At 34.9% G+C, this 24,495-nt stretch overlaps 1 protein-coding gene and 1 pseudogene across 1 annotated transcript in view; one reads left to right on the top strand and one right to left on the bottom strand.

The window, feature by feature from the left end:
• The window catches only part of CNTN5 (contactin 5), a 603,313-nt gene that overhangs the window by 172,876 nt on the left and 405,942 nt on the right, over positions 1-24,495 (top strand). Inside the window, exon 6 of the mRNA XM_035009452.1 lies at positions 16,781-16,984. Coding sequence (XP_034865343.1) covers positions 16,781-16,984 — 204 coding nt within the window. The remainder of the gene's footprint in view (positions 1-16,780; positions 16,985-24,495) is intronic.
• LOC118013420 lies at positions 4,190-4,936 on the bottom strand (annotated as a pseudogene).

Genomic DNA, 24,495 nt, shown 5'->3' with positions numbered 1-24,495 from the left:
TAGATTGAGTCTGCAAAGAGGGTGAACATAAAGTTATACACACACAAATATATATATATAATATATATATATACATACTAGCATTTTATGTAAAAATAACCACTTATGAACACTTCCTATATTCCTAAAATTATGTTAGCACTTTTTTTTAAATGTTTTATTTATTTATTCATGAGAGTCAGAGAGAGAGAGAGAGAGAGGCAGAGGCAGAGGGAGAAGCAGGCTCCCCACCTAGCAGGGAGCCCGATGCGGGACTCGATCCAGGACCCTGGGATCATGACCTGAGCCGAAGGCAGACGCTTAACCATCTGAGCCACCCAGGCACCCATGTTAGCACTTTTTATGAAATTTCTCCCAAAATTTTCTAAGCTAGGTATTATAATTATTTTATAGCAAATGAACAGAACTGAAGAAGTCAGGTAATTAGTGAAGACCACACAGCTGCTTAGGTGGTGGTGAAAACATTCAAACACATTTTTGCATTGGTATGAAGTCCATGACTTTTCTATGGTGCCACATTACCTTTCATGTGCTCACTGAATTGAGTCTCATGTGGCTTAGTTCTTGCACAGAGGTCCTAGTTGAAATAGGAAGCTGGATACTTACTAACACATCTCATTTCATTCTATTATGATCAGTATTAGTACCACTGACATTTTAAGCTTTTCCTTCCACTAAAAATAAGGAATGAGTACAAGAATTAAAAAAAAAAATTATCTTCCTTCTCTGCCCATTTTCTACTATGATGTATCCTGGTATTTCTTTTTTTAAGTTTTTTATTTAAATTCCAGTTAACATACAGTGTAATATTAGTTTCAGGCATACAATATAGTAATTCAACACTTCCATACAACACCCAGTGCTCATCAGAGCAAGTGCACTCCTTAATTCCCATCACCTATTTTACCCATCCCCCCATAACCATCACTTTGTTCTCTGTAGTTTAAAGTCTGTTTCTTGATTTGTTTCTGTTTTCCCCTTGCTCATTTGTTTTGCTTCTTAAATTCCACATATGAATGAAATCAGATGATATTTGTTTTTCTCTGACTGACTTATTTCACTTAGCGTTATACCCTCTAGCTCCATCCATGTTATTGCAAATGACAAGATTTCATTCTTTTTAATGGCTGAGTTATATTCCATCGTGTGTGTGTGTGTATATACATATATATATACATCACTTTTACTTTATCCATTCATCAGTCAATGGATGCCACATGGGCTGTTTCCATAATCTGGCTATTGTAGGTAATTCTGCTATAAACATGCAGTACATGCATTCCTTTGAATTAGTGGTTTCCTATTCTTTGGGCAAATACATAGTAGTGCAATTGCTGGATCATAGGGTAGTTCTATTTTTATTTATTTTATTTTATTTTTTAAAGATTTTATTTATTTGACAGAGAGAGACACAGCGAGAGAGAGAACACAAACAGGGGGAGTGGGAGAGGGAGAAGCAGGCTTCCTGCTGAGCAGAGAGCCCGATGTGGGGCTGGATCCCAGGACCCTGGGACCGTGACCCTAGACAAAGGCAGACACTTAATGACTGAGCCACACAGGTGCCCCGGTAGTTCTATTTTTAACTTCTTGAGAAACCTCAACATTGTTTTTCACACTGGCTGCACCAGTTTGCATTCCCACCAAGAGTGCAAGACAGTTCCCATTTCTCCACATCCTCACCAGCACCTGTTGTTTCTTGTGTTTTTGATTCTAGCCATTCTGACAGGTGTGAGGTGATATCTCATCGCAGTTTTACTTTGCTTTTCCCTGATGATGAGTGATGTTGAGCATCTTTTCCTGTGTCTTTTAGCCAGCTGTATGTCTTTGGAAAAATGTCTATTCATGTCTTCTGCCCATTTTTTAGTTGGATTATTTGGGGTTTTTTGGGTGTTGAAATTTTTAAGTTCTTTATATATTTTGGGTACTAACCTTTTATCAGATATGTCATTTGCAGATATCTTCTCCCATTTCACAGAATGTCTTTTAGTTTTGTTGATTGTTTCCTTCACTGTGCAGAAGCTTTTTATCTTGATGAAATTCTTGCTGTTGTTTCCCTTGCCTCTGGAGAGCTATCTAGAAAAATGTTGCTATAGCCAATGCCAGAGAAATTACTGCCTGTGGTCTTCTCTAGAATTTTAATGATTTCCTGTATCACATTTAGGTCTTTAATTCATTTAGAATTTATTTTTGTGCATGGTGTAAGAAAGTGGTCCAGCTTCATCCTTCTGCATGTTTCTTTCCAGTTTTCCCAGCACCATTTGTTGAAAAGACTGTCTTTTTCCCATTGCATATTCTTTCCTGCTTTGTCAAAAATTAATTTACCATAGAGTTGTTGGTCCATTTCTCTGTTTTCTATTCTGTTCTATTGATCTATGTGTCTATTTTTGTGCCAGTGCCATAATGTTTTGATCACCACAGCTTTGTAATATATCTTGAAGTCTGGAACTGTGATACCTCCAGCTTTGCTTTTCTTTGTCAAAATTGCTTTGGCTATTCAGGATCTTTTGTGGTTCTGTACAAATTTTAGAATTGTTCTACCTGTGTGAAAAATGCTGTTGGTATTTTGATAGGGATTGCTTTAAATGTGTAGACTCCTTTGGATGCATACACATTTTAACAATATTTGTTCTTCCAATCATGACCTTCCATTTCTTTGTGTCCTCTTCAATTTTTTAAATCAGTGTTTTATAGTTTTCAGAGTACAGATCTTTCACCTCTTTGGTTAGGTTTATTCCTAAGTATCTTATGGCTTTTGGTGCAATTGTTCCTGGAAGTGATTCTTTGATTTCTCTTTTTGCTGCTTCATGATTCGTGTACAGAAACGCAACAGATTTCTGTACATTGAGTTTATATTCTGTGACTTTACTGAATTTGTATTAGTTCTAGCAGTTTTTTGGTGGAGTCTTTGGGGTTTTCTACATAAAGTATCATGTCAAATAGTGAAAGTCTGACTTCTTCCTTGCTGATTTGTATGCCTTTTATATCTTTTTGTTGTCTGAATGGTGTGGCTAGGACTTCCAATACTATGCTAAGTAACAGTGAGAGTAGACATTCCTGTCTTGTTCCCGACCACAGCTCTCAGTTTTTCCCCATTGAGCATGATATTAGCTGTGGGTTTTTCATAAATGGCCTTCATTGTATTGAGAAACGTTCCCTCCAAACCTACTTTGTTGAAGATTTTTATCATGGATGGATGTTGTACTTTATCAAATGCTTTTTCTGCATCTATTGAGAGGATCATATGGTTCTTGTCCTTTCTTGATTAATGTGGTGTATCACATTGATGGATTTGTGAATATTGAACCACTCTTGCAACCCAGTAATAAGTCCCAATTGATCATGGTGAATTATTTTTTTAATGTATTGTTGGATTTGTTTCGCTAGTATTTTATTGAAGCTATTTCTTGAGTTCCATTTAAGCAATTTGTGTGCAGCCACAAGTTTCTTCAGGTGATCCTTATAAATCAGACTCTTATTTTTACCTTTAACAGTAACTTCCTAAATCAGCAGTTTCCACCAAACAACTGGTTTGTATTCTTGGAATTTGCAGTAATCCCTATAGACATATAGTTTTCTATTTCTAAAACTGTATTTTTTAACTGTCTTGGGTTGCAAGGAAATTACAGGGTTTTGTTTTGTTTTTTTTTCATCTTTAAGTCATTTTACTGTTTATACCGTAGTCACATTAAAATTGGCAGAACTCCCATGATAGACAAAACAAAGACCTGTCATTCAAGAAAAAATAGTGAAGGCTTCATAAAGTTTAAGAGAAGTACCACAGCAACACAAGGATGGTGCAGCAATCTTAGATGACAGTGCCAAGGTGTATGAACAGGTAGGAACAAAGGGTGCTACAGGGACAGTTGGCCTGAGGCCACTGCTGTTTCTTAAGAAGAATTTCTTAATATGCTTGGTAAGCAGATCACTTGTAACAGATGAAAATGGAGTAGGGTATCACTTCTGCAGAATAAATTCTGCAAGTTCCTGGGAAGTGTCTACAAATCTCATGTTGATAAATGGTTGCTGAATTATGATTTTGCAAAGGTATTCCCATGACCAACACCCAGGGAAATTTTACCACCAATGAAATTCTTAGGCCAAAAAATAAATAGCTACACGTACCAAGCCTACACATTGTGAATAAAATGGTGCCATGTTAGGGCTTGTGAAAAAACCAGAACAGGAAAAATTATTCAAACAGAAGATACTCATCCTTCTCTTCAGACAAAAGATTAACAGGATCCATCACCTCTCCAGCTGCCCTCCATTGCTCCGAGTCTTTCTCCAAATTTTCCTCGAGAATCTTTTCCTTCTGTATTTTTTTTTTTTTTAACCTATAGAACTCTTCTCGCTCTCTCATCCAGCTCTCTGATGATATAAGCAAGACTATGTTCAATTCTGGGAATGATGGCATATTCAATGTCATTTACACAGTTGTTGGTTATCTTAATAGCTTCATCCAAAGTAACAAAGGAAGTCTGAAGGGAAGCTAGTTCCACCAGTAATTCCACTGCTTTGACATAATTCCTCTTTAATTCAGCCAATTGTTTCCTACCTCTGGCTAAACTAGTCAGTTTACAACTGTCAGTTCCTTCATGGTAATATTCAAACACTGGCAAAGTAACACCTGCTACATTATCTTTCTTAGCTAGAATCTTCACTAGGGCTTTATTTACATTTTGGATAACTGTGGCGTTGAAGTCCCCTGCTGTGAATTTGGCCTCAGCAAGAGAAAAGGCAGCTTCTCTCATCACTTCACCCATCAATATTTTAGTCCCTATTATCTTCTTTAGGATCTGTTGAAATCAAAGAGCTAAGGCACCAGATTTTTTTTCTTCAGGAGGTTTCGACCTGTCTGTGCTCCTTTTAACTGAAACTTCATGATGGTCTGTGCCATGCATCAGGGAAAGATTTTAATTTGGTCTTTACCCTACATTCTGATGGTGATATTTTGGCTTGGTTCCCTGACCAGGCAATTGTGGCTGCCAACAATCTCCAGCCACAGGATCTTCCTCTATGGGGTCAGCCGGTTGTCGAAATTATAGTATTTTTATTTCAGCTATTATAGTTCCTACTAGTCTTAGGATTTTGGAAAATATCACTAAGTCTATCACTAGAATTATTAATTAATCACTAAACTAGAAACAGGTTTAGAAGGAAAAAAACAATAATAAAGCCCATACTTGTGGAAAATATCTAAGTAATCCATATTAAACAAATAAGTCTGAACAAGTTGGGTTTTTAAGAAGTAAATCCCTTCTGTGTCCAGGAATTAAGATTATTAAACTTTAAGGCAATAGGGCACTAACCAAAGAAAAGCCAGTTTAGAAAACTGAAAACTTCTCGGCAAATAAGTAGAACAGATAAGGGGAAATATGGAAAAGTAATTAAGTCAGGGATAACCAATATATTTTTCCCATTCTAATCTTTTATGTCCAAAGTATATACATGCATGAATATCTAACATTTGTATCTAACATGAATATTAGGCTCACAATAATGATCACAATTAATTATTTTAAGGATGTTAATTTTTAAAAGGCATATTCCTATTTTAAAATGTGTTCTTTAATTGTTCAAAAACCCCTATTATTCAAACTGGACCTTATCATAACATCTAGTTCATAAATGGATTTTGATGATAATTTGAAGAGATTGACTACTTGGAAGTTAAGATAATTATAAATGTAAATATAGGTAAATATAATTACAAAACTCAGAAACCACCTGACTTTTGCAGAAATCCCTTATAGAATTAGAAAGAGCATACATTTCAAATAGTTCTTGTACCATTTATATTATTAGTATAAATCATACCAACATTTCTATTTTTTCAAACAATCAACTAAAAAATGTCTAGCCAAAAGTTTCCTGCTACATGAATTCATACAAATAGAAGTTTGAAGATTTATTACAGTAATTATATCTCAACAGAGATAAATATGTATTTTATGATTAGGATTTTTTTTCTGAAACAGGTGAGACATAGGAACAAACCTCCAGAGCAGAAAATAAACCATTTCAGTGCCTTTTGATAAATAGACAATATCCACTATTTCTATACGGTGCATGAGAATGTGACAAATAAATTACCTTCATTGAAGATTTGCATGAAGGATTAATGAGCATTAGTTAAGCCGTAAAAGCACAAAGAGCGTTTATGAAAAATTACATTGAGCGTAAGAAGTTGAGTGGGAGAGAAACTTATTATAATAGTTTATCTGACCTGAGATTCTCTACTGCACCTATGTGATAAATGTAACTTAAAAACAACCAAAATTCCCCATTTAACATGCAAAATTTAGGGAAATCACAACTCTAGAGGGTTTGTCCTCTGTGATTTACCTACTAGAAGGGGGATAAATCATAAAACTCATATTTGTTTCTGTTAATATTTATCCTGCAATAAGTCTTCAAATTTGCACCATAAAACTTGCATAGCATTAAATTAAAAGAGGTAAAGATATCTTAAAAATTCACCATCAATAAAAAACATTGAGTGTTTTGAATACTTACCTTATTAGTTTCCTTTTTCTTTCAATACATAGAACTAAATTAAAATTTAATTATTTTAATTGTATACAAATGACAAATACCTTTTGGGTAGAATATTTTACTGAATAACAGAAAAATCAGAAAACTTTTTTTTTTTTAATCAAGGTTTCCATTTTTCTCCCTTTGGAATATTACCCAAGATTAATGCTTTCTACTCATCAAGCACTGCCATCTTGTGGACTCTTTTTAATTCTAGAAAATACTGGTTAATATAAAAATTATAATGTATGGAACTTTTGGGCAGTTAAATATTTGGAAAATTCTGTAAGTCCTAACGTTAGAGGAGATAAGGAGTAAGTATCCATGTTTGTAATCATACATAATATTTCTTTTACTCCCATGGACATCTGCATTTTAGGCACACTCTGCTGCTATTTTATAGCAGGTTTCTGTGCCAGCAAGACACATCCTTACCATTTTACATAGTTAAGACTCATGTGGCTTTTTGACAGTTTAATTAGGTTGTGACTCAATAGTTAATAAGAATATCCAGAAACCTGCTTTTGTCTGGTGAATGGAATTTAGACACTGCTCTGATTAGTTACTATGAAGCATCAAGGTTTTAATTGGCAAAATTAGACCCCATATCATATATAACTCAACCTAATAAGTACTTGAAACCCTTATTACTTAGGTTTTTTTTTTTTTTCAAATAAAAATTTATGCTCAATAAGAATTCGTGGTCGTTTTGATTTCTGTATCTTAGTTTCCTCATCATAAAATTGAGATACCTATTCTTGTAAGGATTACATAAATTAATATACATAGGGAGCCTGGGTGGCTCAGATGGTTAAGCGTCTGCCTTTGGCTCAGGTCATGATCCCAGGGTCCTGGGATCGAGTCCCGCATCAGGCTCCCTGCTCCTTGGGAGCCTGCTTCTCCCTCTGCCTCTTTCTCTCTCTCTCTCTCTCTGTCTCTCATGAATAAATAAATAAAATCTTTAAAAAAAATTAATATACATAAAGCACACTGTCTGGTACATACTAAGTGCTATACAAGTTTACTGGATGCTATTGGTGCCACACCCAGATCTCCTTTACCTGGTTAATGTGCCTATCCAGCAGCTGCCCCTTCCCCAGAGAATTTCCCTTTATCTAAGGAATTGTGCTCCCCGCCCTCATGACACTTCACCTACCACAGCTAGCAGCCAATATCCAACTGATGCAGGGGAACAAGATACAAAAGGCTGACTCTCTTTACCTTCCACTGCCAAACTCACCAATTCTGCAGTTAAATTTGTGTTCCGGAGTCACAAGTGGGATTAATCCATAACTGATCTCTGGCAGGAACCACATCCTTGCTTAGCTGTTTTTTTTCCCCCTTACTGTTTCCTGCCTTTCTTAATTCCTTCTCCTGGGAACACCGCATCAATAAATCACATTCAAAGAATCTCCTTCTCAGATTCCGTTTCTATAAAACTGACCTTCACTATTGTTGTTGTTATTATTATTAAGTGGTCTAATGTTTTGATTTAATGAGAATAAATTTAAATTACCTTGGTTATGCCTCGTATAACCATATGGATGGCTCACACATTCTTCCAGCAATTCTCCTTGCATGTCTTTTCTTTAAGGTAAACTCTTCATACTTTTGATAAGCACATCAAGGTGATCTTCCCTAGAAAAATTCTAGAGTACATATATTCTGTTGTTAAGAGCTGGGATCTCTGGGCTTTGACAATGAATTGTGGGAAGTCTAGAGTGAATGCTTTTTAATGCAAAGTTCTAAGCCTAAATTGAACTAGCACACTGGTGAGTAAATGCTGGTCCCTGACCTGATGGAGTTTAAAACTCAATAAAAATAATTTAAAAGCCCCTTAGCAAAGCAAGAAATGTAGGTTGACTTTTGAAAAGAGTTAGCAATGACTTTTATATCTAGACACAGGGCTCTTGGGATTTAAAGACAAAAAGTCCTCTGCTGTGTGAAGCAGTCCACAGAGAAAGTAAAAATAGCTTGCTGTCACCCAGGTGGTGTAATCACTTGAACTCTATGACTTGGAATCCACTTACTCAGACTCATTCGAGTTGCAGATAGTGAGAGAATGCCAGTTTACTACTGTTTCTATTACAAATATTCTTTTCTTTATCTTTTATTTTGCTAAAGGTGTTTTGAGTTATATGCATATAAAATTTTATTTTGTCTTGGTGACATAATTTTGAAGCAGAACTCTGCTGCTTCTGACTCTAAATAATAAACAAATGGAAATACATGTTTCAAAACTTTTTTTGAAAAAAGAAGAGTTAATACTGTGTTTTGTTCAACTAAGATAACTGAAATTTGAAGTAATCATACAGCTTACCTTTGTATTGAAGCAATTTCATTTTTTAAACATGACAAATATTCTCTCATATTCTTGACAACATCTTTAAAACTACCTTGATTCCCTAGGCACTAACCAAGTGTCAGGTAGACAGCTTTATTCTATTGTTATTCTCAGAATCTTTGCCTTTAGCTATGTTTTATAGGTGCAATTCCTGACACTTGTAGAAATTAAATCCAAATGTACAAGGTTCAAGGTGAATCTGCACTGTATCATATCCTGCATTATACTAGGTCATTTATCCTGACCTAACACCTATTCTTACTGCGTAGTTATATTGAACACTGTCATTTAAGTGGGTTACATAATCCTCAGCACAATATATAATATAAACCTTACTATCCCATTTTTTGGGTACTGAAACTGAGGTTCAGAAAGATTAGAATATAATAAAAAAAAGAATATAATAATTTAAGCAATATAATATAATGATAAAATATAGGCTTAGAGTGACTGAGACAACTTTGAATTTTTCCTCACATGTAATTAGCCATAATTTTCTACTGTTTCCTTACCTGCTTGAGCCCCAGAATTGTGATAATGAAGATGATTATAACAATAATAGTAACTGACTACATCTAGTTCTGTAGTACTATCCTTACTCAAAATATCTCATTTAACCTATAATTTTGTCCATTTTATAGATGAGAAGACTAAGATTTTAATAAAGTTAAATAGCTTGCCCAAAGATGCATAGTCAGTAGATCACACAGGCATCTCTGAAATTCTGATCTTTGTGATTGCAAAGTCCATGGTCTTATTCACATGATTCTGCCTTCTAACAGTGAGTGGGGTGATGGGATTGGAAAACAGAGTAAAGTGTGTGATTCATAGTAAAGTCTCAAGTTAGTTCCTTTCCCAGTCCCTGGCAATATCCTAAGTAGTGTTTTGCATATAATAATTTATCGCTGCTTAATTGTTGACACCTCCAGTTATCTTGATCTCAGTCCTCATCCTAAATCTAGCAGCCAATAAAATTTTTTTATATGATCCATTTATAACTTAAGCTGCTGAGTCAGCTTCCTCAACAAAATGTCAGTGAACATGTCCAAGCACAGGAGAAATGACTGACCACCATGGAGGCTTTAACCTGAGAGAGAAGTTGGACCATGTCAAAATTTAATGCCCCTTCAACTTTTGTCTAATTTACCTGGTGGAATAAATCATAAAAACACTTCATAGTAACTTTGTAAACATGACCCTTTGTCTTCTGTTCACAGACAACACATTCTAGACTGTTAAAACAGCCTACATTATTTCTCAGTGTCTGTATTTAGCCCTACTTCAAATGCCATCTTTGACTCGTAGTCTCAAGGCCAAATAAGTCTATACAAAAAGTCTTAGAAAGTTTCCAGTGAAGTTTAATATGTGAAAAAAAAATCCACTCTTGTTCTTAAAACTTAGAGACTTATAAAAATACATATATAGATATTTTTATCCTGACCATTTATTCATCAAATATTTATCAAGTAACTACATGCCAGGCACCTTCTGCAGGGTTCTAACAATATAATGGTGAAAAAAGTAGATTTAGTCTCTGCCCTGCCAAGGGCAATTCATGTGGCTAATAGTAACACTTTCTATCACAATGAAGGTATAAATCAGCAATGTAAAAAAGATGTTTCCTACTAATTCCAGGTTGCATCCCTTTATGCTTAGTAGTAATGGATAATAGGACAATTCTCTACTTCATGATATCAATGATTCCAAAACCCCAAAGGCTGCAAGCTTTTTATAAACAAAATAATTGAGGTGCCAATTTTTAAAGTCATATTGTTTATGCTAGTAACTTACAAAGTTCCCCTATTCAAGTATCTTCACATCAATTAATTCATCAAGAAAAAAAAGGATGGAGAAGAGTCATAGTGGATGATGGAATTATGAAAACAAATGTAATCACAAGGCAATTAGTAAATACTGAAGTTCATATGACACATATTCTACCAAGCATCATTCAGTAAAAATTAATGCAGAAATATATCAAACTATAAGTACAAAACAATTTAAAAAGCAAATGAAAAATTATATTCTTATAATAAAGAATAAATTATAATTGTAGTTCTTTGACAGATATAACATTAAACCTCACATTCAGGGGTAACTACAAAAGGATAAGATCAGGGATTTTGGTAAATAGAGCCCATCATTTGGAAAATTTTACCACAAACTGTAAGACTGAACATATCATAAAAATACAGAAGCTTCTGATTTTTAGGTTTTCCTTTTTTTAGCTGACAAGGATAAAGAAAATAGGCTCCCTAGGAGAGTTGCTTTATTTAATTGGATCACTGAACAAACTCAGATGCCATATCCATTGTGTTCTCTCCAAGTCTTTTGACCCGGAGCTTCTGATGTGTACATACATTATTAGGGAGAAGAATGGTTATTTTATAACTTGTAGTTATATTAAAGAATATTGAAAGGAATCATATGTGATTACTCATTGAATTGTTTTCAAGGACTTCAGAGTCCAGTATGCAATTTCATTCCCCTTTCTCACACTTTTTTCATTAATGGCACTACAGTTATGAAAAATGAGCATTGTTGCCCATATGCGTACTCCTGTTTTCATACTCTGTAGATATGGAAATATATCATTTAAGTAATCATCTTATTTGTCAGGGGAGTAAAGACAGGATAGTCTGTTTTGTGACACCTAATCAGTTACAGCAATTGTGTTGAAAGTCTGCAAGGCATAAAGCCAAGAAACTTGGACCTTCAATTAGGACAATAGACAAATAAAGCCCAGCTAGAAACTTTCTTACTACCAAAATTTTAAGAATGATGAGTAAAATAAAGAAAATTTCAATATATAGCTAAACTCACAAGAAAGAAATGGAAATCCCCAGGTGTCAAAAACAAATAACTAAAATAGAGGGCTGAAATCCTAACTAAAATTGAGGAATAGTGTTAATCCTGAGGAAATCTTGGAAGCAAGGTGGATTATTTGTGTTATGGAAATTGACCCTTAAGTCTAGGAGCTTGAGGATAAATGTTCATACTGGGATAAAACACAAATCTTTGGGTCTGCCTGAGAGGGGAAGTTAGAATAATGTATGCACCAAATCAGGCCTGTTACTGGCTTTGCCCTCAGTGAACTAGAATGACTCTCATGGAGAAAGATAAAAAAAAAAATCTCCCATGAGAATCCAAATCCTCAAACTGTCATGAGCTTGTTGGCCAAATGTATACTGCTACATAGTATAAAAAATGCACTAGTGAAAATTAACATAAAAGGTAATCCCAAGCTAGGATGCACAGGATATCTCAAAAAGTAGTCATTGTTTGCTAAAATAGGGAGTACTCACTGAAGAATTATATGAAACAAAGTGGTATATGGAACTAAAGACTATGACATCAAAGCCCACTATGTTTTACTAGCTTCCTGAATTTTATAATCTTCAGGGTCTGAGATTTTACTAGAAATATAATTAATGCTTATTTTTTATGATACTAAAGAAAAGTTTCAGAAGGATATTAAATAAATGCAAAGAGATAATGAAAAATATAAGGTTTTTTCTCCTATAAGAGAAGAAAGTAAGCAGCCTCTTAAAAGTTTTAACCCAGTACAATATTTCCATTTTGGGCACAGTGAGAAAATTCAATCCAAATTCAGGTTGTCAGCTTTTCTATTATATACCATTTCTACTTTTTATCCTTCTTAGAATTATGAAATGCTTTGTTATGCAAAATTGAAAACCTATGATAAAATCTAAATAAGCATGTTTAATCCCCAAATACTCATCTACCTGTAAAATTTGAGAACATGCTAATTTTATATACTTTTTTCCTATTGTAAAAATATTTTATAAAACATTGACTCAATAAGCACTGTAACAGAAATAGTATTTTTTTTTAATTTATTTATTTGACACAGAGAGACACAGCGAGAGAGGGAACACAAGCAGGGGGAGTGGGAGAGGAAGAAGCAGGCTTCCTGCAGAGCAGGGAGCCCGATGCGGGGCTCGATCCCAGGACGCTGGGATCATGACCGGAGCCGAAGGCAGACGCTTAACGACTGAGCCACCCGGGTGCCCCCAGAAATAGTATTTCAATGAATGATAGTCTTTAATTGTTCACTGCTTTCTTTTCCCCTAAATTTCAAGTAATATAAGCCAAAAATTGAGATAACCCAATAAATCCAATTTAAAATAAGTTGTAAAAACATCAAAATATAGGTGAGTTATGTGTGAACAACAAATGAAACTCTTATTATAACAATTAGAAGAATTCATATTGTTAAATGTGAAAAGTCCTTGAATTTAGAGTCTAGTTGAGAAGTGTGAGAACAGAATGAAGTATTTCAATTATATTCTGGGTTTTCTGTGAATAAAGCCACATGGATACCATTAAATTCTTAGTAAAATATCAAGTGGACTAATGACAACCAAGTGGGTAACTGTAGCTATAAAAAAGAGTTTGCAGGGCGCCTGGGTGGCTGAGTTGGTTAAGCGACTGCCTTCGGCTCAGGTCATGATCCTGGAGTCCCGGGATCGAGTCCCACATCGGGCTCCCTGCTCAGCGGGGGTCTGCTTCTCCCTCTGACCCTCTTCCCTCTCGTGCTCTCTGTCTATCATTCGCTCCATCTCAAATAAATAAATAAAATCTTTAAAAAAAAAAAGAGTTTGCTTTAAAACATTTGTTAAAATATTTGAAAGTTTTGATACTGTTATGTGTACTATAATTATACATTAATGCAATATAACATTTCAGAATTCTCAAGCATCTATTACAACTATATTCTATGCCTTAGAAGTAATAAATATTGGCTAAATCTTGCTTATAATTGCATTCAAACATTATTAAAATTTTCTCTGGAAAACAGACTAATATTTAAACACCGATAATTCTTTCAGTGTTATTTTAGGTCCCCATTGCTGTTTTCCTTATATTTAAGTGAAATACATAGAAAAAACTCCTAACCTAACAATTTTGGGGGGGGGTGTTAATTTTTATATTTTGTAAGTACTTATTGTGTGTCAGGTTTTCGGTTAAATTATCTTATTTGAAAACTTATGAAGCAGGTAATACTCTTCTCATTTTTGAGCGAGAAAACTGAACCTCAGAGACTTAGCTGAATATTTGCTTACCTTAAACCATCTGTAAATAGCTAAGTCAGGACTTGGGTACATTGCCTCTGGAAGTTCTAATGAATTGAACCAGTGAAGAAGACACATGGGGGAAGGAGAATTTGGGAACAGAAGAAATGTTGTTTTAATGTTTATCAGTTGATTGTATGGAGTATACCTACCTAAGATAATGTCTATGAAGATATTTCTGACCCTTCTCAGAAGTTAGTCTATGACACCACCTTTCTTAAACACATATTCATGAAAATTAATGATTTACCTTTACTGTACATATTATGTTGGTTCAGTTAAGATAAAAAAAAATAAATAGTAAAAAGAAATTAAATAGTAATAGATTAGGAAGGTATTCAAAGTTAATTAATCAGTATATAAAGTTCAAAATTAGTTACACTGACTTTCAATATGGATGGATAAGCTTCAAGTCACTGCTTGAGTATCCAGAAAGGCTGATTAAATGCCAGACTCCCCACTGGAAACTATATAGGGCCACACTGATGAATTTACTTTTAACTGCTCATGGTAGGTAGGAGAAAAGGGGCCTTAGAATCTGCTCTTTCAATCATAACAGAGGTAACTCTAATACTTACTGAGATTTGAATGCTATAGACTTACACACAATGCCTCTAATTCCTCAATTGCAGTCCGATTTTGGTCCCCACTCATCTATTGAAGTTGCCATTCAGTGATATCCCAAATGCCAATCTTAAGTAACATTTTCCTTTAATTTAGTAGGCCTTTTTCCTTGTTTGACGTTATTTAATCATGTGGAAATGGTTAAGCCACTGGCACCTGTAACACTGTGTTATCTTTATTCCCTTTGAATCTTTCCAGCAGTCTCTTCTCTTTTACTCTGTGAACACTTTCTTACCTTTATTTAGATGTTTGTGCTTCCCAGAGTATCTTCTCACTATATCTACTCCTCTTGATTTATCTCACCTACTTACTTGGATTCGATTATACCAATATACTGACAACTCCCAAATTTAACCTTCACCTCAGATTTCCTTTCCTGGCCTTCAAACACGTATTTGCCAACTGGTAGAACTCCTTACCCAGATTTGCTTCACAGACTTCCAACTCAAAATGTCCTGAAAACGAACCAATAATCTTTCTCCTTAAACTAGTTTGACTTGGCGTATTTCCATTAAACCTCTTGTACCATTCTTTTCCCAGTCACTCAAGGAGGACATGAGTATTCCTGGACTAGGACTATTTGTCTCTTTCTTTGCCTTACCTCTGATATATTTCTTGGACCAACAACTTTCTTCTCATTTTTATAATCATGGCTCTGATTCAGATTTCTTCAGCCTTCACCTTTAGTATGCAATATTATCTTATTGCTCTCTCCTGCAATTAAATCCAACCTTTGCAGACTCACCAGAATAACCTACTAATGTATGTATCTATGTCAACCCTTTCTTGAAAAACACCCAGTGGTACCACATTACATACAAGATTGAGCACAAGCTCCTTAATATAACATAAACAGACCATGTTAATCTTTGTTTAATAATTTGGATTTACCTCTAATCTCTCCAACCTCTTCTCTTACCACTCCCTTCCTTGAAATTTTCAGTCCAATAACACAAAACTGTTTGTGGTTGTCCATTCATACCATCCAATACTTGTGTGAATGAACTTTATCTTGGCCTCCTTATTCAAATATATCACTGCCTTATCAATTTCTCTAACTGGATACCAGATATTATGTCAAATTTTATTTGCCAAAATTAAACTCCTAGTTTTACTCCACCCACATCTCCAAAGAACTGCTCTTTCTATAGTCTGCCCATTTTAGTAAAACCAAATATATTCTTCTAGTTGCTCAGTGAATTGAGCCCCAAACCTAAATCCTTGACTACTCTTTTTCTCACATTTCATAATGAATCCTCAGCAATTCCTGTCAACTCCACAATCACATTTTTACCAGAACCAACACTATCATTACCACTACCATTCTAATACAAATCATTTCTATCATTCATGGCTATTTTGAAAATAGCCTCTTAGGTTAGTGGGCATTATTCCTCTTGCTTTCCCTCTGATACCTGCTTTGTCCTCACACTGTCTTTTCTCTACCAAGTAGTCAGAGAGAACTTTTAAAACATAAATTCACATGTTCCTCTCACCTCTATCACTCTCTCTCTTAACATGCTTTAATTTTCTTCATAGCACTTATCACCACTTGATATATACTTGTGTATTCCTGGTTTCTTCCCACTATAATGAAAACTCCATGAGACCACAGACTTTTTGTTTTCCACTTACAACAATGCCTGGTTTATTTTGTTGAATAAATGAGTAAATTAATGTAGCTTAGGTGTCTCTTATCTCAGGTAGTTTTTATTGATCAACATGATTGCTTAAGTACCCCTCGCCCATGCCTTCTTTACAATAGAGTACATATCTCCATTTCTTTATTCCATATTGATTGATAGGTTTGGGTAAATCTCTCATTAGATTGATCTTTGAGAAGGGGAAACTGCCTCTCTCATCTTTTTAATTTCAGTGCTATCATAGTGCCAATCATCCAACACACATTCAACACACATTGGAATTGGATGGATGGATGGATGGATGGATGGATGGATGGATGGATGAATATTAAGCATCCTTAAGAAACATTTCAGATCTTCTTATAATCATTAAGAATAAAAGTCCTTTGAACATAAAATACTAAATTATATAGGTATCTGAATGAAATATATATGGTCTTGCAAGATATCTAACTCTTAGTAAAGAATTTGTTGTTTGAGCTTTGACTGTTAATAAAATAATCTGTATCTTTCAACAATTGAATTTTGTGTATTTACAGAGATCATCTATAGCTGGGTATTTAATGAGTTCCCTTCCTTTGTGGCGGAAGACAGCCGGCGGTTCATTTCCCAGGAGACAGGCAACCTTTATATTTCTAAAGTCCAATCATCAGATGTTGGCAGCTATATTTGTCTGGTGAAAAACACAGTGACAAACGCTCGAGTACTTAGTCCTCCAACACCACTCACTCTACGTAATGATGGTAAGTTGCATGGCAGGGTTTAAAATGGTCAGCCACCTCAACTGTGAAAAATAAAGATGTATTTCTAAACATGTAAGCCTAATACAAATATTTTTTAATTGTCATATTTAAAAGTTCTACACTTTTAGTCTGAGATTATGTATACCTTAGAGTAAAAATGTTGGCATAGGAAAGTGATGATCTTTGGATGAGAAGTATTAACCATAATACTATACTAATGCCAAAGAGAGAGGGAGCATCTGAAAAGACGAATTGTAATAAAGACTCCAGTTCTTTTCTTTTTGTTCTTTAGTGCTCTCTATAACATATGTGTATGAATTGCAAGTGTTTTATAGGTTCACTTTTCATTACTTTTTTATTTTAGCTACCTTCAAACTGAATGTTCAGCTTTTAATACTTCATGGTATAGTTATAATTGTTATTATTACTTTTCCAATAATAGAAGCAATTGGAACTTTAACTTTTAAGTGCAATTCAGGCAGAAATTATGATTCTATAATTACAGGTATTGCCATCTATCTACAGTACCTTCAAATTTAAACACCTCATTTGTAGTTATAGACATTTACAGTTAAGCATTGCATTAAAGAAGTCAAGTGCTATATTACCAGTTGATATATGATATGTGGCTTGCTCTGTCATGCAATAAAAAATCCATGAAAGCATTATTAAGAAGTGAGCTTTAGAATCCTGATTGATTGTCAAACCTAAAAAATAATCTATTTTGACATTACTTTTTTATATGCTTAGTTTTAGAATATAGGCTGCTGCAAGGTATGCTGAGTTTCATCACAAGATTTTCGCTTACTACTCAGTTTCTCATTTTGTATATTTGACATATATATATGCACACATATATAATATATATCCTATCTGGTAGAGAGTACACATAAAATATCCAGTTTAGAGATGAAGAAGCCAATATTAGAGACATGAAGGGACCTGCCAAAGGTCACATAGTTAGATAATAGAATGGAGGAATAGCTGGGAAAGAAGAATGGAAATTGGGAAACCAATTCAGACTATTGAAAATCGCCAGCTGAGAGGTGATGAGGGACAGAATGAAAGCAGGGGTAATGGCATTGGAGAGCAGGAAATATGCAGATATTAGAGAGGTAAAATTACTAAGATTTAATAATTAATTAAATATCAGGCTCTAAAGTAGGAAGAAGTTTTGGCACAGTTCATCGAATGCGTGATGATTCTCTTCAAAAGAGATAACACAGATAAAGGAAGAGATTGAGGAGTTGGTAAATGTGAGGAATTCCGTTTTTAATATTATGAGATGAAATTTTCTTGGGAAATCCATGTGGAAATATGCAGTAAACATTTAGATACATATGTCTAATATATATAAAAGAGGGCTAGGCTAGAGAAAGATATTTAAAATTCACTATGTGTATCCCCTCCCTGTAGTTAAACTATGATTGTGAATATATGGTGTCAACTTCAAGATTATATGAAAATGTCCATAGGGTGAAAAGAAAAAAGGAAATAGATATGATTTTTAAAATTCACTTAGTTAAAAGCTTAGAATTAAGGTGATTCTCTATCCACAATTTCCATAATGTTTTTGAGCATTGTCTCATTAATTCCTTAAGAATTTAAAACATCTTTGCCTGAAAATTGTAAAAATTTGCTGTCTAGTCAATAAATATTTCCATTAACACTATCCATTTATGTAATAATGTACACTTGGTTAGTGGCTGAGGTTGACAGTGGCTGTCTTATTTTCACATAATTGACCTAAACATTACACTAACCATCATGAGAGAAAGTAGCACATGTATAAATCAGAATCCAAAAGCAGATACCAGTTTCACTAGTATTTTAAAAGTTCAGTACCCAGGCCCAGATGTGTTGCTTAACTTTATCTTTTATCTTCCACAGTCAAGTATTTCAAGAATAATTAAAATAATTTTATTGCCATTAAAATTCCCTTGCCCCTCTGTCTTCTATTGCTATTGTTTGGCAAAAACTTCCCATTAATTCAACGATGCCCTTAATCTGTGACTGCCTTGAGAATCTGAAAGCTGCTAGAGAATTACACCCACCATTGATTCATGACTGCCAAATTCAAATGGACCTTCAGGAGTGTCTCTCAATCCTACTAAGTTTCTGTGGATGGCTAATCTCCCAAAAAAATCTTCTCTGCTTTCCTTAAACTGGACTGCCCATCCAGTCACAAAAACTATATGTTATTAAATTCATCTTCCTACTAACAAAATTAAATCTAACTACATCTCCATCCATACTGTTTCTCCCCAAATCTACTTCAGTAGAATTACTATACTGTCCCTCCTCCTATTAGCACCAATCCCTCCATTCTTTTTTTTTTTTTTTAAGATTTTATTTATTTGAGAGAGAGAGAATGAGAGAGAGCAAGCACATGAGAGGGGGGAGGGTCAGAGGGAGAAGCAGACTCCCTGCCGAGCAGGGAGCCCGATGCGGGACTCGATCCAGGGACTCCAGGATCATGACCTGAGCCGAAGACAGTCGCTTAACCAACTGAGCCACCCAGGCACCCCCAATCCCTCCATTCTTAACTCTTTCCTTTGACCTTTACAGCACATTACACTGTTTCATATATAACCAGTACTATGTCTATTAAACTAGTAATTTTTTTATACTAACTGAATTTACTGATGCAGTTGACACTGTTGACTACTTTTTCTTTTATAAATATTTGTATTTAAAAAAATCATTATTTGAGGGCGCCTGGGTGGCTCAGTTGGTTAAGCGACTGCCTTCGGCTCAGGTCATGATCCTGGAGTCCCGGGATCGAGCCCCGCATGGGGCTCCCTGCTCAGCGGGGAGTCTGCTTCTCCCTCTCCTGCTCCCCCCTCTTGTGCTCTCTCTCTCACTCTCTCTCTCAAATAAATAAATAAAATCTTTTAAAAAAATCATTATTTGAGCAGTACTATATGAAAGGTTTAATAAAGCCAATAAAAAATAAAATGAACTGTTATATTAAGGTTAATATTTAAGTTAAAAAGAAACAGGTGGAAAACATTTTCTGAATTTAAATTATATTATTCAATGACAGTTTTATTTAAGATTTTATTAGAGGATTTCAAAAATTCACATTTCTTCTTTCTGTGAATTATCTAAGGTTATTGTTTCCTTGGTGGTTATTTGTCTACTGTTTATTTTTTATTACAGTAAGACATTTATATCAAATGAATGTAACTTTTTAAATTCTTTTTTCTTTCATGAGGTTCTCATATAATACTAGAAAATATCTGTTTCTTGTTTAATGAAGTTTAAATAATAATTATTGACTCCCTTGTACATATATAGATATATGTATCTCTTCTGTCCTCCTCTAATTTATATTTATATAATAGTTTTCCATTGCTTACCTTTTTAACTTTGATAATGTACTCAAATCTTTACTGTTCTCTTAACTCTTGAAAAATAATTCTTGACTTCCTATTACATGACATAGATATTTTTTTTTTAAGATACGTTTCAAATTCTTTTTTTTTTTTTTTAAAGATTTTATTTATTTATTTGACAGAGAGAGACACAGAGAGAGAGCGAATGCAAGCAGGGGGAGTGGGAGAAGGAGAAGCAGGCTCCCGGCAGAGCAGAGAGCCCGATGCGGGGCTCGATCCCAGGACCCTGGGATCATGACCTGAGCCGAAGGCAGACGCTTAACGACTGAGCCACCCAGGCGCCCGACATAGATATTTTTATCTCTACTTTTTCCTTTACCCTTTCTACACTACATTTATGCCCTTTTGTCTGCTACTTTTACTGTTACACTTTTATAAGTGTTTTAACTTTCCCATGAACTAAGTAAAAGCTGAAAATCAAATTTACAAATTATTACTATATAATTATCATTCAATATCATATTTTTACAGGTTTTTAAGCTATTTCTAGATGTGTACACTGCACTAGATGTGTTCTTAATAAGTGAAACTTTGAATATAACAAAGAAATAAGCTAGTAACATTATTAAGATTTTGATATACTTTGAATGTGATTTTTCTTTTTTTCAAAGATTTTATTTATTTATTTATTTGACAAAGAGAGAGAGAGAGAGCACAAGCAGGGGGAGCGGCAGGCAGAGGGAGCAGGAGAAGCAGGCTCCCCACTGAGCAGAGAGTCGGACATGGGGCTCAATCCCAGGGCCCTGGGATCATGACCTGAGCCGAAGGCAGACGCTTAACCAACTGAACCACCCAGGCACCCTGGTTTTCCTTTTAAATATTGAATGTAGTTTTTTTCTTAAAATTCTCCTAAGATACAATTAATAGTTTTAATAATAGTGTTGAAATATAAACATGAGTCATCACAAAGCAAATGGTAAATGAAACCATTAGTATGGTTAAAAAAGTCCATGAAAAGAGTATGATATGAAGAGATGTGAGCTTAGGACCAAGTCTTGCATAATCCAAATTGCTTTGGAAGAGTAAAGAATAAAAATCCTGCAAAAGGTAGTGACAAGAAGTCAGAGAAGTAATGGAAAAACAGAAGTGTAGTATCAAGAAAGCCAATGGAAATGAGTATTTGAACAAGATGTTAGCATACAGCTCAGAATGGTGACTTGGTACATGCATTTGTTGCCTGTTCCCTTTCTAAGACCCTACAAGAAGAAATCCGTATCATTAATGAGAATGCTGGAGGAGAGAAAGTACTTCATTAACAAATGAGACATTCTGATACATTTCTGGGAGAATAAAGGATGATGTGAATTAAAGGATTAAACGGAGAAAACTAAAACTTAGAATAAAGTTTAAAAGATCTAAAGAAGGGGCTAAGGGCCATGTGCCTAGTGGAAGCCTAGAAAGCTTTGAAATCAGTTAGCTGTAGGGGGGGGCATAAGACTGAGCAAAGAGGGATTAAAGGTATGTATGAGGAACAACTGTTTCAGTGAAATATTGGAATCCCACCCCTTCCCTATACCTACACGCAAAAAGAACAAAAGACAGATCTCTTAATAATATAAATGAACTTTTCATGGAAGATTAAAGTACTTAATATGGTGATGATGCACAATATAAAACCTTCTTTTTCTGGCATTTGATGTCTGCAGCCTGAAAGCCAGTTCCTTGCCCTCACATCAAAGCAGAACTGATTGTCACACTTCACCTAGCTATCCCCTACCTCAGAAGGGAATGAATTCTATAGTTAACCCTCACCAACTTCCAAGCTTCTCAAACTATATTTATATGCAATCTAAGTTAACAGTTTTTATTAAAAATTACTGAGCTTACTGAATGGTTATAGAATTCATACCAGGATAATGTGTGAAAAATAGGAAACTTTTAATATTACTCCGAGAGGCATTTCAGATTAGACTGAAATCATTTTTAATTCAAAAGTTTCATATCACTATTTGATCTCTCCTCAAAAAGAAAATAATTGAAAAGTATATTCATAAGAAAGACATATTCCTGAATGTTTTCGCAAGTAGGTGGCATATATTAAACACTTAGTCTGAAAATAAAAATAGAATACAATCGTGGATGAATCCATTTGTTGTAGCACGGTCAGCTGCAATTCCTGCTGGGTTTTATAAACCTCTCAATGCCAGTAACAGGCACTGTAATGGATATTTCTGCAAACTTGGCAAACACCTCTGCAGGGGCTTGAATATAAAAACTACGTGTAATCTGCTGTGACCATACAGTTAGCTATGAAAATCATTTCAAGAACACTGTGTCTTTGGGAAAAAAAAAAATAGACCTTTCTAAAAATAATAGAAGCTATATACATAGGCACATTATTTCCTTTCAAGTACAAGTAAAATTTTACTTTATAAAATGTATTATTGTAGAATGTATTGTCTTAGCTTGGGTTTTCCTAAAGGAAAGCTTGAAACAAAATTTGCTTGTAGGTAGTTAATTGGAATTTATCCCAGAGAGCAGGAGTGAAGGATGGGTTGGACTTGAGGCATGAAACAGTGTAAAGGGGGGTTGCACTATGGAGATGACCACTTCTACAGACCACTGGAGCTTGATTCCACAGGACCAGAACCTTATGAAATGCACTCAGAGCAGTCTGCTTGGTGGGTGTATCATTGACCTTCCATCTCCCAATCCCTGAGGGTGGCACCACAAGCAGTTAACTCTGCACTTGCACTGTTGTCCTCAAGTTGCAACTGTGTGAAATTTGTTGCTCCTGCACAGACTGGTTACAGGGGTAGTTGAGGGAGTAAAAAATCTGGCCAAGATGATTTGAACTGGTACGTAAGAGAGGTCTAAAACAAAGATGGGGAAGCTTTAGATCTGAAGTGTGTGAGTGACATGATCAGATTTCCCTCTGCTGACCCTGTGTGAAGTTATCCTCACACATTCACAAATGTGTATTCCATACCAACTATGTGTTAGATAATTTGTGAGGTACTAAGGATATAATGGAGGACAAAGCAAGTATAGTAACCATCCTCTTATAGTTACAAGGGAAGATATTACCTTAAACGCTGAATGTAACTTGCATCCTAGGATCTGCTTGTTTTCACTGAGTGCCCCTTGAGGCCAGTGTCACATATCATTTCATTAAAACCAAAACAAACAAAGCACTTATGAGTAATACCAATTTTTGCTAATGGTTTGGAGGGTAATTAATGAAGTTCTGGCATTCCACATAACACAGTAAAATGTATTGAACACTTCCCTTTAACCACATCTTTCTTTTGCCAAATTTTCCTTCCTGCAGCTGCCACATCTCTCCCTCAAAACATTCCTACCTCTCCCACAGCACTGTTGCCTCTAGTCTCCCTTCAGGGTCTCACTATCTCTCTTTTAATTATGGCAATTTCATACTTTTATTTCTCCTCTCATCTGTGTTCCCAGCTGAATTTTGAAGATTTTTTAGTTAACTTTAGTTTTGTGTAATCAACATTTATGTCTATTTACTACCTGTAAGGCATTGTTTTAAACACTTTACAAGTGTTAAAGTGAAAGGAGGGAAAATATTTAAAAGCAAATATTAACTAAAAAAAGAACTTGAACTAGTCCTGATATTATAAAAGATATTAAAAACATTTCTAGGGAAAAAGAGAATCACCACATTCTAATAATAGGTTTAAATCTTCAAGAAGATATAGCAAAGCATCTTCTTACTATCCATTATGTCAGGCTACTCATTTGTCTTCCAGTCCAGATAGGATTTTTCCTATAAGATATCCCTCCTTCCTAAGGCAGAATTCTCTCAGCCACCTTCCCTAGGGTTATAATGGCTCCATAGTGTACAGAGAGGATAAGAAAGAAAGGAAAGAAAGAAAGAAAGAAGAAAGAAAGAAAGAAAGAAAGAAAGAAAGAAAGAAAGAAAGAAAGAAAGAAAGAAAGAAAGAAAGAAAGAGAAAGAAAGAAAGAGAGAGAGAGAAAGAAAGAAAGAAAGAAAGAAAGAAAGAAAGAAAGAAAGAAAGAAAGAAGAAAGAAAGAGGGGGAGGAAGGAAAGGAAGGAAGGAAGGAAGGAAGGAGGGAAGGAAGGAAGGAAGGAGGGAAGGAGGGAAGGAAGGAAGGAAGGAAGGAAGGAAGGAAGGAAGGAAGGAAGGA

Source organism: Mirounga leonina, unplaced genomic scaffold, assembly GCF_011800145.1.
Source record: "Mirounga leonina isolate KUSES-001 unplaced genomic scaffold, KU_Mleo_1.0 Mir_153, whole genome shotgun sequence".
Classification (NCBI taxonomy): Eukaryota; Metazoa; Chordata; class Mammalia; order Carnivora; family Phocidae; genus Mirounga; species Mirounga leonina.
Note: the sequence above shows the minus strand (reverse complement) of the source record. Positions and strands in the feature narration are given on the sequence as shown.